Here is a 17,803-nt window from a genome sequence, read left to right on the forward strand (position 1 = left end):
ACTTTATAATATCTGATTAAATTCCTGGTCTATCTGATGTTAAGTAAATGAGATTGGCGAGTTCGTTGCATCCATCCTTCTTCCTTCGGCAGCCCCGAAGCCAAAATCACCCGAAATCATCGCATCATCAAATACGCCCATGTATAATAATAATATAGGAACCCTATGGCAAACGGGTGTAGCGGTTAAGCTCCGGACGTGGTATATAAATAGTTCATTTGCTTCTTTTGGTTCACCAACAGACAACCGCATCACAGCCAGATCCTCTCTGACTAAATTCTATCACTTTTCAATAATAATAATAATCAAAAGATGCGTTTCTCCCTTTGCTGCGTGATTCTGTTGGCCGTCGTTGCGGTGAACTACGTCCAATCCGCCGATCCTGCCAAGAAGGACGAGAATGAAGGCCGAATCTTTTTGAGCACCTTCACAGTCATCCTGTCGACCGTCACTTCAGTCACCACAATCGGGACCACTACCACCTGCACCACGTCGACATCGGCGTTGAAGACCTGCTCGGTTGGCCGACGTCGTCGCGGTCTCTTCTACGATGACGCCGAGAACCAGGGACGTGCCCGTCGTGGACTCTTCTACAACGACGATGAAGATTTAGTCAAGGCGGAATCTGCTCCCGTCAAAAGGTATTATCATTCTTTTTACCTTTTGAATTTCGCGGTTGATAATCAAATGTTCTATTGGTGCAGATCGGCCCAGACCGTTGAAGCACCTGCCGCTCCTTCCGTGACCATCGACAAGACCTGGGTCCCTCTGACCGTCGAGTCCGGTTTCAGCGTTCCCGATGGATCCCCAGTTGCTGGCGGCGCTCGCTTCAAGCTGGCCTACGGGACATCCACCGTGACTTCCACTTCCACGTCGACGGCCACTCGATCCTTGACGGCCACCTGTGGCAGCACCACCAGCTTCCAGCTTTGCTCAGGCGCCGGCAAATAAAAAACCACCAATCACCATAGTGTTGATTGTGGTCACCTGCTGGACGACAAACGTTGGATGAATTCCCCTCGACAGACATGTTTCTCATTTTTGACCACCTCCATCTATTTGTATTTATCCATTTATCAGTCTATAATTACTTTGGAACTTTTTCTTTGCAATACACTGTGAAACAGTAATTTAAAAATACCAATTTGTTCTCGATAAAAGGATAATGTGGCTATAAATAATAACAATATTAGAATCATTTGAACATAAAATAAGGTGGTACTAAACATGCACCACCAGAAAGAACCGAAGGACACAGTATCTTACATAATAATTCGTCAAAATGAATTCGGCAAGAATTGGTATCATTTCGTGTTTTAAACGAGATGCAATATGAACTTATCAAATAACAAATACAACAAATAGTTATTCCGGGTTGCAGCACGTACCATAATTATCAATTGTATTCAAATCAAGGACTATAGTTCATGCGCATATGAACGGAAAAAACACTTCCGCTGAGTTCACAAATTTTCAAGCGGTATCGTAGTTCAGTTATAAACCCATATTCAAAATTAATTGAATTTTGATACATATGATTCAGATTCTAAAATGAAAATCGCACTGAACAACCCCAAAACGATTTTTAAAATGGTATTACGCCATGCAACATGATTTAATCATGAGTTTAATAAAATCACATTTTTTAATGCGTTTTAAATCAATTAAGAAAATGCGGAGGCAATAAAAATTAGAACCGCAAAAAGCGAATCGAATGAATAATAAATGTGCGCCACGTAGGCATTTAATCATTTCATTCCGTAACGGAAAAATGATGATGGATGTTGTTTGCGTCTGCCTCGAGTGGTTTCTCTGCAGTTTTCCTTCGTTCCTGATTGGCTCTATAAACGGTACGTGTCGTCGTAAAGTTAAAATCACAAGATGCGAACGTTTGACACGAACGAAAGGATAAATTTGAAAAAGATAAAAATAGTTCAAAGCCAATCAGCGCTCTGGAAATGATCCAGGGAAGCGTTTGGATATAAATAGTCGACTCCTGCCGATTGAAAAATGTACGCCAGTCCATCCTGAAAGCTCACGAACGCTATAACAAATCATTCAATTATCCCGACAAGATGCGCTTTGAAATTGTTTGTCTGCTGGCTCTGGCCGCAGTTTCCGCTTACGCCACATCACCAGTCGCTCCCGCCCAGCCGGAACGATTTCTCCTATCCACCGGCACTTTGTCGTTCACCACCTTCACGGTCGTCAAGTACAGCACCACCATCACCACCACTTTTACGTCCACCACCAGCTGCACGACCTCAACAGCCGCCCTGACCACTTGCACCATCGGCCGACGTCGTCGCGGTCTCTTCTACGACGAAGCCGCCGCCCAGGGCCGTGACCGACGCGGACTCTTTTACAACGACGAAGAGGTCGACAGCAAGGACGGCAGTGTCTTCCTTCCATCTGAAAAGTAATTTTCTTACATCAATTTTCATAATTAAGTGTTTTTGGTGTAACCAAATTATTTGTGAATTAACAAGGGCCAGCGATCCAGTCGCCGAGGTGAGCAGCACATCGATCGACGAATCTTCCGTCGTTCCTTTGGAAATTGAAGCCGGATTCGCCGTGCCGGAAGGCAGCGGACCCAACCGCTTCTTGCTGGCCATTGGCACGTCGACCATCACCAGTATCATCGTCACCTCCACCACCGTTAGTCTGACAGCCTTCTGCGCCAGCACGAGCGGTTTCCCCGTCTGCGGAGGTGCCGGCAAATAAAAATTCAAATTGAATGGCCAATAATCACTACTATACGTTAATTAACCGTTTATGCTATTTGGAAATTGATTGATATCGCGTCATCCACTTATATTATACATACATGAACATTTTGTTATTCCTTCTGAATAAGTTAAAGCAATAAACATTGAACCAGCATCAATTTCGAATAATTCGTTTGACCATCAAGTGCCAAGAGCTGCTGATAGGCGGAGCCGCTCTACTCGTTGTTACGTAAACAGACGCAATCGAAAAAAGTGAAAATACCTGCGATAATACAAAATACCGGTACCGGTGAGCTTTAGTGGAAAATGGAACAACTTTAATAGCTGGAACAACTTCTAACCGTTTGGATGCTTTATAAAAGCGTTACTAGTCAATTTCACAAGTTAAATCCATTTCTCTGTTTTGCATCTTTCAAATTATGATATTTTCCCACCTGAACTTGAAGCGACTCATCAGAAAATGGATTGTGATATTGTCTGTTATCATATTGATATCGTCCATTGTATTTCTCCTTTTCGTATTCGCATTAAAAGTAAGTTACGAGCAATTCAATCAACAGATGATGCAACAGACGACAACCGTCAGATCCGCAAGTGGAGAATGCGACTCTTTGACTGATTGGGACGCTCTGCTGGACTCGGAAACATTGACGGGTGCCCAGCTGATGGAATATTTCACCTGGACCAACAGTTCCTCCTGTCGATTATCCCACGACTTTGGTGGTGAGCTGATGAGGAATCCCACAGGAATGGCTGGACAAAAAGCCATTTGCATCGATTCAAAAGTCGCGCCACAACCCGGCAATTGTTTGATCTACTCGTTCGGCATCGGCGGCGAATGGTCGTTCGACGAGCAGATGGAACGGTATGGCTGTCAAGTTTACGCATTCGATCCTTCGATGGGCCTGGATCACCACGACCACAGCCCCGCCATCCACTTCTACAATTGGGGACTCAGCAACCGGGACGAGTTCAACATTTACGAAAATTGGACGGTGCGTTCGCTATCGTCCATCTACGAGACGCTGTCGGCTGATCGTCACGGCCGTCAAATCATCGACTATTTGAAAATCGACGTCGAGTTTTACGAATGGCTGGCCCTGCCGCAGATCATCGAGTCCGGGATGCTGGCCAACATCCGCCAACTGGGCATCGAAGTCCATCTGGACCACCGGGATCCGATTGACAAGTACCGCGAATGGGCGAAAATATTACGAACGCTGGAGGGGAAAGGAATGATCCGCTTTGATTCGAAATACAATCCCTGGTCGGCCGGCAATTTCACCGAACTGGGACAGTGGGGATCGTTTGGCCACGAAATTGCGTGGTACAACGACAATCATTTGCATATTGAATAACAATAAACTTTTGACAAAAAATCAAATTAAAAAGTATTGGCTTCAGTAAAACATTAATAAGTATCGTGATAAGACAAATAATGAATAGCAGAATAGCCAGTTAAAATAGTGTTGGGTGAAACTGAAAAAAGAGTAGTCTACTTTGAAGTCTACTTTGGAAAAGTAGTTCTTTGAATAAATCTCAAGGGTTTATCAATTATACCACGTCAATCTCCATTTATTTTTTATTTATTTTTCTAACATTGCCCACAGAAAAATTCAATTTGTTATTCTCTCTGAAACCGTGTTCGGGTTAGACGTTTGATCGCTCTCTCTCTGCTGGGGTTATAGCCAACAGCCCCAGTTCCAATCGCCATTTAAAAGTTAAATGATTCATCCGGATAAGCAACCGACGTTCATCTATTTTCTAGTCATCGTTTTCGCATTGACTTTGACCACTTGGATTATCAACAATCGAATATTTCAGAGTCATTTGTGTATTAGTAGTACCCCCGCGATTTTTAAAAATGACTTTTCAGAAGCAACTTTCAAATCAGCTGATCAAATGTCGGCCAAAGAAATCTTCCGCTATTTGCATTGGACCAACAGCACGTCGTGTTTGTTCGCCGTCGATTTCGGTTTCAACATCGTCATGGGCGATCCCATCACGGCTCCCGACGGCCACAAAGCCGTTTGCCTCGATCCGTCCGTCTCGCCGGAATTCGACGATTGCCTAGTCTACTCGTTCGGCATCAACAATCAGTGGTCGTTTGACGAAGCCATGGCCCAGTACGGCTGTCACGTTTTCGCCTTCGATCCTTCGATGGGCGTCGGCGATCACGACCGCAGTCCCTACATCCATTTCTACAAACTCGGACTGGCCGGAAATGAAGATTTACAGCCATCCGGCGGATGGAATGTCAGCACCGCTTCGTCCATTTACCAAATGCTGACGCGTCGTCACGGCGACAAAGTCGTCGACGTCATCAAAATGGACGTTGAATTCGCCGAGTGGCAAGTGATCCCGCAAATGTTGCGATCCGGATTCCTGGCCGACAAAGTCAAACAATTGGCCGTCGAGATCCATTTCAAACAAGACGATCCGCTGGAACTGTTCCAGAGTCGCATTGGCGTCCTCCAAGAACTCGAATCGACGTCGTCATTTTCAAATAAAAATAAAAGCGGGAAATTTGTCCGTTTCAGCTCACGACCGAATCTGTGGCTCAAGCGTCCCATATCGATCCTGGGCGGTCAAGAGGAATTCATCGGACTGGAATTGGCTTGGTACAATTCGAGATTCTACGAAGCTGCTGATTAATCATAATTTGATTGTTCTGTTCTGAAATTTTAAGCTGTCAATTAAACCAAATTTCTGTTTTTACGTCTATTTTTTATACAATTTAAAAAAATATAATTAACCGCCGGACAAGTTCAATTTCAATTAAAAGATTTCGGGTGCAATAGCGAAAATGGACGGGCAATGGTTTCGGGCCAGCCAAGTGTAACGTTGGGTCGAATTCTTGTAAATGGGTTTGTTGAACGTCAACTTGTTCCAGGTATGAACGCCGACCACCTGGTCGGTGAGCCAAAAGGGTCGACTTTGGTTGGCCGATCGATGGATGAAAAATTCTTTCGTCGCCACCGAATAGTCGACGGGACAAAACGACGAGTAGTGAAGAACGTTGAACCCGTGACAACTGACATAGTCCATCTCCAGGAGATCCTGCGCTTTGCACCAACTTTTCAGGACCCGCAACAGCAAAGCGGGACCATTATGGCCCCAAACGTCTGACCTGGACGAAAAATTCAAATTCAAATATTTTGGAGGGAAAATAATGTCAATGGGTTCAACTTGCCGGTAATTGGCGGCAAAATCTTTGACGGCCAATTCCATGACGGGATTCTTGAATTCCGCATGGAGGACTCCGCTGCCCAGATAATCGTCCGATTCGGCGGCTACAAAATTGCGCAAGTCGGTGACTGGGCGGACGGATATCACGTCCAGGTCGAAATAATATCCGCCGTACTTGTGCAGCGTCAGAAATCGCAGTCCGTCGCTGAGATGAGACACGTGAAAAGGCCCGTCCCTCCAGCCGTTGCAGTGGTACCAATACTCGAGCGGAGTTCCGGCCATGTAATCGTCCAGATCGAAACTGATTAGGTGAATGTTGTCGTATTTCTCTTTCAGCTTTTTCAGCGTGACCAGGCTAGTGTTGATTCGCCCACCCATGAATAGGACGTTGACGGTTAGATTGGGATTGTGGTGAGCGAGGGATTCGACGGCACAGGCCTGCCGGAAGTTTAAAGTGGCGCTACCGGAAGTTTCTATGAAAAAGGCCCCACCATGCATTTGTTTGAGTGAATACTGGGACTTTACTGAGCATGTCGGCCAGGTGCAATTGGATCGGCCGCAGATATCTGCCTGGCGATCAGCAGATAGACAACAGGTCCCTCTGTCGACGGCCGTAGGAAATGCCAATTCTTCCTGAACATTTTGGTATACAATTTTACACATTCAATTTCTTAATACTACAAATAATCCAATTTACCCATAGCGGAATGAAGACCAAGTAGCACAAAGTGGAAATGACTAAAATGACGGCGATGAGGAAACGAGCGCTGATGGCCCTTTTCGTGCAAAGGATGCAAACACGCCCGATGTAGGTCAACAACAACATGGTGATGACGTTGCTCTCGAGCTCATATCATTGTAGAGCTCCCAATGTTTCGGGCGTTTTGACGAGAGCTGGAAACCTTATAGTCAACAGTTGAGAACCGGCATTGAGCGTTCAAATGCTCCTCCCCACTTGAAATCCCGACGGATGACGTAACCATAGCGACGGCACTAGTAGTTGTCTCAACTCTGTCGACGATTTAATTCTACTGCTGGCTCACAGAATAGCCCCAAAATGTTTCCGATGCGGCAGACTAGAAATTGGAGAAGCTCGTACCTTTTCATGTTATTGTCAACCAGTTTAGTTTTAACTTTCTGGAGTATTTCAATCGCCTTTTCCTCATCGGCTGTTGTTGTGCAATTCGTGCCGAGTCCAACCATCGAAAACGACCATTTTAAACTTCCCAATCGGCCGCCGAAGGCTATCTCTCCTGGAAGAAAATCAGTTATGGAAAAATTCGATCGCAAGCCCAGTTATCCCTGGAGAGGAGACCCGCAGTGTCAGCATTATGTCGTTCAGGTTTTTAATCAAACTAAATAATTGATTTAAAGATTTAACGCTTATAAAATGTCCCAATCAGTTCTCAGAGAGGGAGAGTTTGCCCAAATGGCCACTGACGTCGTTTCCCGGCAGCGGAGTGACCTGGACCCGACAGCTGATCGAAGGCGTCACTGGGATTTACACGGGATCTGTTTACATGGCCGATCCTTCCCCGGTCTTGTCCAGCCAAATAAACGGAAGCGAGTACTACACGGACGATCCGCTGTGCGGCTGTACGATCGTCGACAAGGATCACGAGGCGACAATCACAACCCTGGGACTGGCCAACTATTTCGAATTACTCCATCGCCAGGTTTGTTGTTGGGCTGAGCTCATTTGTTTTTATTTACCGGAATTATTAACGACACGATATTCAAAGTAGGGTCACGGTGGGATTGTGCACCAACAATACGACAAACGTGGCGTGTTGCTGTTGCGGAACCCCATGGACGTCGTGTTCACTTATCGCGATTGGCTTCACGGCGGTAAAGTGGGCAAGGCCCCGCCCGAGGCTTTCAGAGGTCCAGAGTGGGACGCAACGGTAGACTACGTGGCCTATGCCTGGGCAGATCACGCCATCCGCTGGATCGAACAAATCGAAAATGGCACCGTTCTATTTTACGAGAGATTAATGGGTAAAACGGCGAGCGGAGAACTCAAACGGTTTCTGCAAGTCGTCAATTTCCATCCGGTTGATCCGGTGCGGATGCGATGCACCCTGGACCATCGGAATCGCACGGATCACAAGCGGCTCAATAAAACTCGGTGGGAAAACAAATAAGTCGACAAAATAGTGTTTTATTTTATAAATTTGTGGAAATGAATACAGAAAGCTGTTGGAACCTAACCACCGGATGAAACTGATGAAGGCGATCCATCGAGTCCAGCAAAGCTTGAGACGAAAGGGATGGCCAAGACTTCCCATATATTTGTACGACGTCCACAGTCTGGACGGAAACATTTAAATTGTCAAACTAATTTTAAGCTAAAAAAAAAGATTACGGAAATTACATAAGAATGTATTTTAATATCAAAAGGGTCTGTCTTGGAAATATAATTACCCGTTAGGTAAAAATAAACTGGGTATTCGTGTATACTTGAACAAGTTTCAACTTATTAGTTGCCTTTGAAATTTACGAGGAGGGGCGGCTGCACATGACGGCAGGTCCCTTTTGGTCAGAAAACTTTCTAGTTGCACTTTTGCTTGAAATGTTAAAAAAAGTCAAAATATTTTTTCAATTCAATTGTTTATCCACAGATAAAGTGTAGTAAGGTAAAAAAAAGAAGCCTGATCTGCAGTCGTTCGACAAATGAGCTCTGACTGAGAAAACAAAAACGACAAGAGAAAACAGTTCCAGTCAAAATGCCTAGCTCATCATAGAAAAAATCGAAATCCGTACTATCTAACGATTCATAATTAACGACACCAAATAGTCCAAAAAAGGAAAAATAAAGATAGGTTTTTCCTACCTTTGTGCCTGGGAAAAACGGCCAGGCATCCATCCACAGGTGCTCCATCCGCAGTTAAAGTTACATAAGCCAGGCGGGATAGGGGGAAAGGGACGTCCTCGTGAATACACCCACACACACATGGGTGTACACGAAGGCAGAGGGGATTTAAAGAAAGGTAAAAAAAGAGATCCCAAACTCGCCCGACATCAGAAGTTTCTCCAATCAAGAGGGATGCTGTTTATCTAAATGAAAAAATGAAAATAGGTTACGAAATAAATTGACATAGAAACAGCAACTCAACAAGTAAGGAAAAGTTTAAATGAGACACTAGGTAAACCCTAATTGTTAATAAATGGGAGAATTAAAGGTTTACATGTAGTACATTGCATTGATGCAAGTCAGAATGTAGCAGGTCGCAGGATCAGAGTAACAACAATTATTATTCTAGCGATAATAGTGAAATTGTTGCTGAGATGACAGGACAATAGCAGCACAAGCATAATTTGCATATCTTGGGGTTATGATGGCTGCCGCAGGGGAGCTCAGGCCTCAAATCTGCTCAAAGGAGAAAGTTGCAGTGTAAACAAACTAGACATTCATTGACAAGGGGCTTACATGATAAATGCTAGTAAGGAACTACATTTCATAAATTTCGAACAAGTTTCTATTCAAGCTCCCATATTCATTCAAGTTGTATTCCTAGTTTTATTTACCTGCCAAACAGCATGGAGTGGAGAGAAATCAGAGAATGGAGAACCGCAACACCAGACACCACACGAAGACCACATTTTTGTAATTTCATTTGTTGCTTTATTATTCGTATAGTAGCCATGTTTACGTTTCCAAATAAGTGATCGTTCCGTTTTCTTAATCAGCTTAAACTTCGTCTCTTTTTCGAAACTTGTGAACAATGGAACAAAAAACTAAACCAAGCAGACGACACCAATATTCTAATTAGCAATACTTTAAGCTATCGATAGAAACTCTTAAAAATCGTAAAAACCACCACAACAATGAAGACCCTCCAGAATTTATTTTCCATTTCTCTAATTCTCTTGGCTTACGTTTACAACTTTACCTGTTCTGACGCTGAAAATTATATAATAAAGAAATTAAGATCTTTGATAATAAAATAGACTCGACTAGGACTTTTGTATTTAATCGAATTCAAATTGTCTAAAATCATCAAGAAAATCTTGAACGTAGATCACTTCTCGGGAATATGCCATGTCGATGTGGCCGAATTTCACAAACTTGTTGCTCTCCATCAAACGGGTCATGGCCGGTTCGCCTTCGGGGACGTGATTCCATTCCACCAAGAGTGTCTAATAAAACACACAACATTTCAATTTAAAAATATGACGACGCTATTTAACATTTCAGTAGCTACATTCCAATTGCTGCAAACATGTTTTGAATATACAATTGGAAGGTTAAGAGATGTGTACCTTAAAGTCGACTTTGTGCCAAGGTATGGTTTGCAAGATCTTGTATTCGGAGCCCTCGACGTCCACACCAAAGAAATCAATTTCCGTTCGGCCAACAGCCACCAGGATGGAGTAGAGTGGGAAACACTGGACTTTGTAGATGGATTCACCATCAGTATTGGCATTATTAACGGATAACTGTTGATTTTGATTGTCGTCTACAATGAAACTTTTTCGATAGATGTCGCATATTATATATATTTAGTAAGATAATTATTTTAATTGGGGAAATATAATCGTTTAGTTTACGATATTAATATTAAAGGATGCCAAAAATCAGAGCGATCAGACTCTAAAATTAAACATTAGTTTAAACCATATGAACGAGACTTATTTCAAAAGAGTAGCTGTTAAGATAAGAAATGAAAGACTTTTGATTTTTGAACGATACCGCTAAGGACTTTTTCACGTTTAGTGGTTATACCTTGTTGCCACTACATGGCATCACGCTGTATTGCCTCACCACGGATACACCCTTGCCACTCGTTTGGCATAATACCGCTATAAAAATTTGTCAGCGCTATAGTTGAATGAAAGTAGTGCAATTCTATATCTACTTATATTCTTTCGTTTCTAGTTGGCAATAAACAACTTGGGTTCGAAATGATCCTGATCCCAAATCGACTCCTTTCTGAAATAAAGCGTGATATGATCTGAATTTCGTAATAATCAATATTTTGGTTGACGAGCAACTGACAAGTTAATTATTAGTGAATTCAAATCCTATCACGAAAGGTTTAACGCACAAAGCTCTTACATAATAAGAGATGAATACAAGAAAAAGTCCTACTAATATAAATCATGTAACTTGCCAATAAGGTCCTCACGGTAACAATAACTGTGGGTTAATTTAAAAGCATATTACACAAGATAACGTTAGGCCCTGTGGGCCATCATCAGTCATTTTTTCTAACAGATTTTCAAGGTTTTCCTCCACGCAGGATCTCGTAGGATCGTGAACAATAAAACGGCTGACATTAACAATTTTACATGGTGAGATCTCCAATAGGAGTACTGTACATACCCTAATAAGAGGATTATATATTAAGTAGATGCGGAGCACTATCTATACCTTCCTTATTTGAAATGATTTAACTCGAACTACGAAATCTTTCAGTTTATTTCTCATACCACAACGCATTAATAATTAAAATACATTTTTGAATTGCAAATGTCATTGTAAAAGAGCTGAGTGGCTTGCGACAGGGCGACGTAACCCGTGTGTATGTAGTCGAGGCAATTAATGAAGGGCTTGCAGTTGATGAAAGGATCCTTGCCATTTTTGATGAAAAACGGATTGGGATATTCGCGTTCCGCATTCATTTGACAGCTGCGGACGTACTCCTCCGCCAGCGGATTGCTCGAGTCCCAGATCCGGATGCTCTTATAATTCCTGTTACGCACCAAGATTAATTTGGTTCAAACGTTATTAAGTAAAAAAAAATATTTTTAAAACTTGTATTCACGCCGAACAGCTTGGTTGTACTGAGAAATCTTTTGGGCGTGAATGTCCGTATTTTTGGCATCCATATCTCCGTAGAGTTCCACGGTGGGATATTGATTCATCCAAATCACTCGACTGACTTTAGCCAATTGGCCCAGGATCGGAGCGAAATTTCGAATTGTTTTTTGGTACTGCTGGAAATCGGCACCGTATTCTTGCATCATGCTATATATTTCCATACCTGTTCAATCGTGTTATTTGCTAATTTGATTTTTGAACACCAAATGATAATACACACTTAATAAAATCAAATTGGGGCGCCGATCGGATGCCGTCCAGCTTCGTATCATCTCGACGACGGTGTCGTTGATGATGGGCCTCCATTTGAAAGAGACTCGCAGCCTGAGGACACTGCTGTCAACATCGACGTCACCGTGGTGAAAAGGAACGACATTACGAGGGATTTCCATGGGCTGTGTTATTCGATCGTAGTCTGGAATAAGCTGAATAGTGCAGATAAACCGGAAATTATTTTACTGGCCGCACCGATATTTTACACAGCTATACTTAAGCTAATAACACCTTTAAAAAATAGAAAAACTGTTGTCGCATTCTCGAATCACCCATGAAGACAAAGTGCAGTTTTGGAAATTTCATGTTGACATTTTGGGTATTGACTTGATGACTGAGATAATCGAAACACGTCACCGCTCGTTTGGCGGTATATTCTAATAGCCGGCAGGAATAGCGCGGATGTGTTTTGGACACTAGGCGGCTGCTGTGACTTGTTCTAGCCCAATTGACGTAATGGTAGTCACGTTGATCCAGTAAATTACCGACACAGATGGGAAGTTCCGGCAATCCCGATTTCCTGAAATAATTTCCGTTCTTGAAAACTAATAACTAATTTGTAATTGCGCAATTCTTTCTCGTCTTACTTTGACGATTTAAAATCGGTAGTCATGATTTCACTTTCTCCTTTGAAGACGTAAGTTAATATTGAAAATAAACAACATAAAATAACATAGGAGAGGAGTGAGTAAATCAGAAACGCCAACGGGCGACGAATTAACTTTCGCATTTCAATAATAAAATCCCATTTTCATTTTGGTTGCCACATTTTTTAACAGTACAAATTAAAGTGAAGTAACACAAAACACAATTAAATTTCCCACTTATATCATTCGGGTTATAAAATCTATATATAGCCTTGGGGAATAAGGAAGTGTCAAGCCAAAAATAATTCCCGAATTTCCCACACCCGATAGCGACGACAAGAACACGCACACGCTACAGACTAGGAAGGCTCGTGATGACTGTTTGGCTATCCGTTTAATCTTGAAATCTGTGTTGCTGGTGAAAGCTTGATGGCCTCCAAGGAAGTTTACATTCCTTAAGGCTATAACTTAATGCATACGAGAGAAACACAGATACTTATAAATAATGCTCAATTCTCTGGGCGAATTCATTCAGCAGAGGCACATTCCGCTGATTTACTCTATATATGGCTTATTATTATAATAGATAATTCATTTACGAATTTCTTAAGAAAATTAACATGATAGAAAATTTAATTCTCTTAATACTGACTGAGCTGAAAATGATACCGAATTACTTGTTTCTCAAATGCTTATTGATTTCGTACTTGATGATTGATTTAAAGGGGATGGGGGTATTTCGTCACTCGGGGTGAGTTAATCAATAAACTGAAGACTATCAAAAGCCAACGATATTAGCCAATCAGCCGAAAATTGTGCCTTGATTCGACTACTGTTAGTTCCACGTCATTGTAGTATTTTAAAAAATTAACAAAGTCATAAATGTTTACCGTATTGCAGGACAGCTGGGTCGCCAGCACAAGACCCAATGGAATTGATGCCCGTCTGCGTCGGTAATAATTTGCTCGATAAACGTGAGTATCTCTACGACAAATCGAACGGAATATTTTACAACTCCGTTGGGACGGATTCAACAATAAAGCCAGCAGCAGCTCGTGATGGGCTGCGCCCGTGTCGCCTGCTGAAATACACGGCCGAACTAGCGGTCACTTGTATCGACACTCTTTATTACCAGCATCGTCACGTTCGAAATCATTCTAATAACGATGATGCCAATAACCATGAGACAACCACACCTAACGAATTGCATTTCGTCTTCATGGGCGATTCGAGAATTCGCCAACAGTTCTTCCATTTCGTGGAGGTTGACACTAATATATTGAATGATGGATCAACTATGATATAGTATGCATCAAGTGTTATTATTGATTGGCCATTATTCAGCTCATCCCGGATTACGATCGACAAGCGTTTCTAGCATACAATCAAATCAACGAAAACACATTCAATCACGTCGACGTCGACTGGTGGAGTAGCATGCTCAAATTGCGAGTCTCCTTTAAATGGCAACCTCTGATCAACGACGACGTCATGGAGATGTTTCGCCAATGGGCGGCGGAAGAACAAACGCATAAACCTTACTTGATTTTTTTAAGTATTATATGTAGAGCAGGCGATGATTTGATTATTTTATGACGTACGCTTGGCCAGGTCTTGGAAGCCACCACATGTTGGCCGGCAATGGGAACGACCATCATCTCTTCCGGAAGAAGCTGAGCGAACTTGGCCCAACCATGGGACAGTTGGCCAAATCCAGCCAAGTAATTTGGCTTAATCAATATCCAATCGTGGAATTGTATGGGCCAACGCTGGGACACAGCACGGATATTCATTCGGCCAAAGTTCACCGATACAACGAAATCTCACGTCAAACGCTACAGTAAAATTTAGATTTGATATTTTGGAATAATTGTCTCTTAATTAATGAATGATAGAGCGTCCACTATTTTATAGGAATTACAGTGGCATCCGCATTTGGGATTCCGGTAATCCATTGGCGGAGGAATACATTCGAAGTTGCATTATTTTCCCCCAACGCGATGGACACCATTCATTTGATTTAGAAATAGACGATCCGTTTAATCCCATCGTTAGCAAACCCTACGTCAACTGTCTGGATTTCATACACACAGGGTCTGTAGCCCTAGCGCAAGCCACTCAGATATTGTACAATGGCATTTGCAACGCCGAAATGTACAGTGACTATGTGCAACATTAAATAAGAGAGTCTGTGTGTATAAACGCTGTCAAGCCTATCGTATTCTTCTTGTAGTGAATATATTCAGTGTGTTTGTTTTGTTTTGTGTTTTTGGCCGAGGAGGAATAAGCCACTCCCAATACAAAAAGGTAAAAACCGGTTCTTTTTTCCCATTGGTCGGTTTATTTTATACCTGAACTATTTACAAAACTATATACGCGAAGAAAGTGAAAAAGAAACAGGTTTTTTTTTTCGTAGGAAAGAAGCTTGGGAAGAAGGCAGCAAGTGAAGTAGCTTATTTTTACTTATCTCAGCTTATAGGCCAAATTATTTTTAAGTAAATGTCAATTAAATTGTTAACCGTTAAAATGAATTCACTCTCAACACAGTTTTGGAGAACAGATCATTTTCAGTTTATTTTGACTTTGACAGCTGTGACATTAAGTGCCCTGATATTAATATCAGCGTTCTATTCCAAAGGTAATAAAACTCAACCAAAATAACACGTAACACAACCAAAATTAAAAATTTCCTGAAGGCATCAATAGGGCAGAAACTTCGTCGTCAAAAGTTCCACGTCGTCTGGATATTTTCTTTGTCGAGACTTCAGGTAAATCGTGTCTCACCTTCCGCCAGGCGTGCGGAATCGAGTCGGCCGCCAAGGCTAATCCCGACGCCAAAATCAAATTGTACACGGAAAAAACTGGAATGAATTTGCCGGAAAACGACCAGCACCGGGAATTCTTCCGCTGCCCCGTCACCAGCGTTTTGCTCGAGCAAATGAACAACATTGAAATCGTTCGTGAAAATTTGGTCGAGCTCTTGGAAGAGACGCCGCTGTGGCAGCTGCACAAAACCGGTTCGTTCAACCGGTCCAGCTGGAGGCTCTTTCACCTGAGTGACGCAACTCGGGTGGCCCTGCTCTGGAAGAAAGGCGGCACCTATCTCGACATGGACTGCATCGTCTTGCGCCCGTTGGAGAGTCTCAACAACACGATCGGCACGGTGGAAAACGGCAACGTGCCCAGCTGGGTGGAAAACGGGGTGATGGCCTTCTCGGCTGGCCACCCGTTTCTCCACTTTCTCATGAAGTATATGGTGCTGGCCTTCGAGCCGGATAATTACATCAGCCTCGGCCCAGACACTCTACGCGACGCCATGTTTTATTTTTGCAATCGTGAAACTTTGCCGGCCAATCACTGGGTCAACTGTCGGCACAATTCTTCAATATTTATCCAGCCGCCGGAATCGTTTTACGCCATTAATAATAGTCGAATGGAAACTTTTTATCAGCCGGAATTCGATCCGAATGATTGGGATCTATTGCATCGCGATAGTTTTCTGTCGCATATTTATGGCGCCGGTCACGGGCGAATCGCTCCGCCCGGATCACTTTACGCAGAGTTGGCCAGGAAATACTGTCCAGTGAGTTATGCAATGGCAACTGCTGGCGGAGCTAATGGTCTTTTTTAACTATTCCAACAAGCAAATCAGAATTTTTTAAAAAATTTCATGTTCATTCTTAATATTGTAATGTGTAAAATGAATCGTTCTTAAATGCCATCCAATAAAAATTGAAGCTGATGAAAAATCAAATTCTGTTTTGGATATCTCGGATTTTGTTTCGGTGCGTTTTGGGCTATTTAGAAATGAAAAACTTTCACATCAATCATTTTTCGTCTACGTATTTTTAAAAGCTTACGAGATTTTGGAGAAAAAAGGAAAATAAAAAGGAATTATTTGTAGTAATGGTAACGTATAGAACCCTGGGGATAAGGTAGGGTAAGAAAGACAGGTAGATAGAGTTTAGAGGTGGAGTAAGGTAAAAGGTATCACAGACTTGGAGGGGGGTGGCAAACATGGCCGTTTTGATTTTCTCTCAGTCCGATCAAATAACAAATAATATGACAGGTTCATCATAATTTTGTGATTGCATTATTATTTGATAGCGTGTTGGCTGTTTTCAACATTATTTTTAAATAGGACTTCTACCTGGCTGTCGACGTATTCAAAATCTCTTAAAACCTAAGATGCCTTGTCATCATCTATAAATGTCTAACGTGGTCAACTTTCACCTGCAGGTATAATATAAGAGTGCGGTAAGTTCAGTTCGTTGCCAGACAGCGTTCCGAACGAAAGTCTCTTAGTAAACTCGCAGCCACTATGTAAATAGTTTGAAAGTAAATGATCAATAACGAGAGACTTGGAAGATGAATTTTTATTATTCGCTGCGCAGTCCTACCAGACGGAGCGCAACAGTTAATGTTGCTGGCCCTGCTGGCCTCATCGTTCGTCCAAGTTTTATTATTTTCACGATTCTGTAGCGATTAGTCGCTACTCGTTTTATTGGTAAAAATTAATTGTTTCGTGGTCCGTCAAGTTTACTCAAATAATGTGACTAATTTGGCCATCTTTTGATTCAAGGCTCGATGAACAGATGATGTGTGATATTGAACGTCCAGTAACATCCAGTCTAGAAGCTCCAGCAGCGATTTCGGCAGAAACCAAATTTTAACAACGTCATGGCGGATCGGTGATTTCAACGTACAGCACTAAATTTCCCATAATTAAACAAGCGCAATGATTCAACACAACAAATGCACAATGCCTTCCTTTTTTCTCCCCCCAGAAGAATCACCCTGCTGTTTGAAACGTTGCTGATAGCCGTCTTATTATTCAGACTAGCATTTAATTCATGTTCAGGTTTTTAGTTCTAGTAAATTTTGGGTTAATATCGCGGGTGACTGGTTTACATTTCCTGTTTTTAAACTCGGTTTCAATTTTTAACTAGTGATTCAGAATTGGTGATTGGTATTCATTTGGTTTTGAGAAAGAGCTTGAATAATACTGTAATTAAAAATAGACAGCATAATATTAAAGGCATCTCTATAGCACATAAAACGTACACACGGGTCACGCAATTTTGGGTTATTTTTGATCGCCTCTCCCCCCAGTCGTTACAGGACGTCACAAAAAGTATCCCTCCCCTAAACTGACAAAATATTTTTCCGGCCTACCCCCCAATATTCAAATTACCATTTTT

At 42.2% G+C, this 17,803-nt stretch overlaps 6 protein-coding genes and 1 long non-coding RNA gene across 7 annotated transcripts; 6 read left to right on the forward strand and 1 right to left on the reverse strand.

The window, feature by feature from the left end:
* Positions 1-227: 227 nt before the first annotated feature.
* LOC124198771 lies at positions 228-1,130 on the forward strand. The gene is made up of 2 exons (XM_046594802.1): positions 228-641; positions 705-1,130. Exons 1-2 carry the CDS (start codon positions 313-315, stop codon positions 949-951), a joined length of 576 nt encoding a protein of 191 aa, XP_046450758.1. The 5' UTR covers positions 228-312; the 3' UTR covers positions 952-1,130.
* An 874-nt stretch (positions 1,131-2,004) lies between these two features.
* LOC124198775 lies at positions 2,005-2,887 on the forward strand. The gene is made up of 2 exons (XM_046594806.1): positions 2,005-2,419; positions 2,490-2,887. Exons 1-2 carry the CDS (start codon positions 2,076-2,078, stop codon positions 2,722-2,724), a joined length of 579 nt encoding a protein of 192 aa, XP_046450762.1. The 5' UTR covers positions 2,005-2,075; the 3' UTR covers positions 2,725-2,887.
* Positions 2,888-4,378: 1,491 nt separating this feature from the next.
* On the forward strand, positions 4,379-5,413 carry LOC124198777. The gene has a single exon (XM_046594808.1). It carries the CDS (start codon positions 4,455-4,457, stop codon positions 5,382-5,384), a length of 930 nt encoding a protein of 309 aa, XP_046450764.1. The 5' UTR covers positions 4,379-4,454; the 3' UTR covers positions 5,385-5,413.
* A 94-nt stretch (positions 5,414-5,507) lies between these two features.
* LOC124198428 (lactosylceramide 4-alpha-galactosyltransferase-like) lies at positions 5,508-6,416 on the reverse strand. Its single transcript, XM_046594261.1, has one exon. The coding sequence runs from the start codon at positions 6,414-6,416 to the stop codon at positions 5,508-5,510; it is 909 nt and encodes a 302-aa protein (XP_046450217.1).
* Positions 6,417-6,957: 541 nt separating this feature from the next.
* Positions 6,958-8,393, forward strand: LOC124198776 (WSC domain-containing protein 1-like). The gene is made up of 4 exons (XM_046594807.1): positions 6,958-7,260; positions 7,322-7,594; positions 7,664-8,046; positions 8,111-8,393. Exons 1-4 carry the CDS (start codon positions 6,976-6,978, stop codon positions 8,244-8,246), a joined length of 1,077 nt encoding a protein of 358 aa, XP_046450763.1. The 5' UTR covers positions 6,958-6,975; the 3' UTR covers positions 8,247-8,393.
* Positions 8,394-15,040: 6,647 nt separating this feature from the next.
* Positions 15,041-16,356, forward strand: LOC124196668 (lactosylceramide 4-alpha-galactosyltransferase-like). The gene is made up of 2 exons (XM_046591823.1): positions 15,041-15,240; positions 15,299-16,356. The coding sequence occupies exons 1-2, from the start codon at positions 15,102-15,104 to the stop codon at positions 16,231-16,233; spliced, it is 1,074 nt and encodes a 357-aa protein (XP_046447779.1). The 5' UTR covers positions 15,041-15,101; the 3' UTR covers positions 16,234-16,356.
* A 325-nt stretch (positions 16,357-16,681) lies between these two features.
* LOC124196706 lies at positions 16,682-17,800 on the forward strand. Its single transcript, XR_006875796.1, has 2 exons — positions 16,682-17,109; positions 17,185-17,800. It is a non-coding gene; the product is annotated as an uncharacterized LOC124196706 (long non-coding RNA).
* The last annotated feature ends 3 nt before the right edge of the window (positions 17,801-17,803 follow it).

The sequence above is a fragment of the Daphnia pulex genome, chromosome 7 (genome assembly GCF_021134715.1).
Source record: "Daphnia pulex isolate KAP4 chromosome 7, ASM2113471v1".
Classification (NCBI taxonomy): Eukaryota; Metazoa; Arthropoda; class Branchiopoda; order Diplostraca; family Daphniidae; genus Daphnia; species Daphnia pulex.

Excerpts from the sequence above, each read along its gene's own strand:
- LOC124198771 (XM_046594802.1), top strand. The coding sequence starts at position 313 with ATGCGTTTCTCCCTTTGCTGCGTGATTCTGTTGGCCGTCGTTGCGGTG. Across the intron at positions 642-704 it reads GAATCTGCTCCCGTCAAAAG|ATCGGCCCAGACCGTTGAAG; the intron begins GTATTATCATTC and ends CTATTGGTGCAG.
- LOC124198775 (XM_046594806.1), top strand. The coding sequence starts at position 2,076 with ATGCGCTTTGAAATTGTTTGTCTGCTGGCTCTGGCCGCAGTTTCCGCT. Across the intron at positions 2,420-2,489 it reads GTCTTCCTTCCATCTGAAAA|GGCCAGCGATCCAGTCGCCG; the intron begins GTAATTTTCTTA and ends TGAATTAACAAG.
- LOC124198777 (XM_046594808.1), top strand. The coding sequence starts at position 4,455 with ATGATTCATCCGGATAAGCAACCGACGTTCATCTATTTTCTAGTCATC.
- LOC124198428 (XM_046594261.1), bottom strand. The coding sequence starts at position 6,416 with ATGCATGGTGGGGCCTTTTTCATAGAAACTTCCGGTAGCGCCACTTTA.
- LOC124198776 (XM_046594807.1), top strand. The coding sequence starts at position 6,976 with ATGTTTCCGATGCGGCAGACTAGAAATTGGAGAAGCTCGTACCTTTTC. Across the intron at positions 7,261-7,321 it reads GTCAGCATTATGTCGTTCAG|TTCTCAGAGAGGGAGAGTTT; the intron begins GTTTTTAATCAA and ends TGTCCCAATCAG. Across the intron at positions 8,047-8,110 it reads AAGCGGCTCAATAAAACTCG|AAAGCTGTTGGAACCTAACC; the intron begins GTGGGAAAACAA and ends AAATGAATACAG.
- LOC124196668 (XM_046591823.1), top strand. The coding sequence starts at position 15,102 with ATGTCAATTAAATTGTTAACCGTTAAAATGAATTCACTCTCAACACAG. Across the intron at positions 15,241-15,298 it reads ATCAGCGTTCTATTCCAAAG|GCATCAATAGGGCAGAAACT; the intron begins GTAATAAAACTC and ends AATTTCCTGAAG.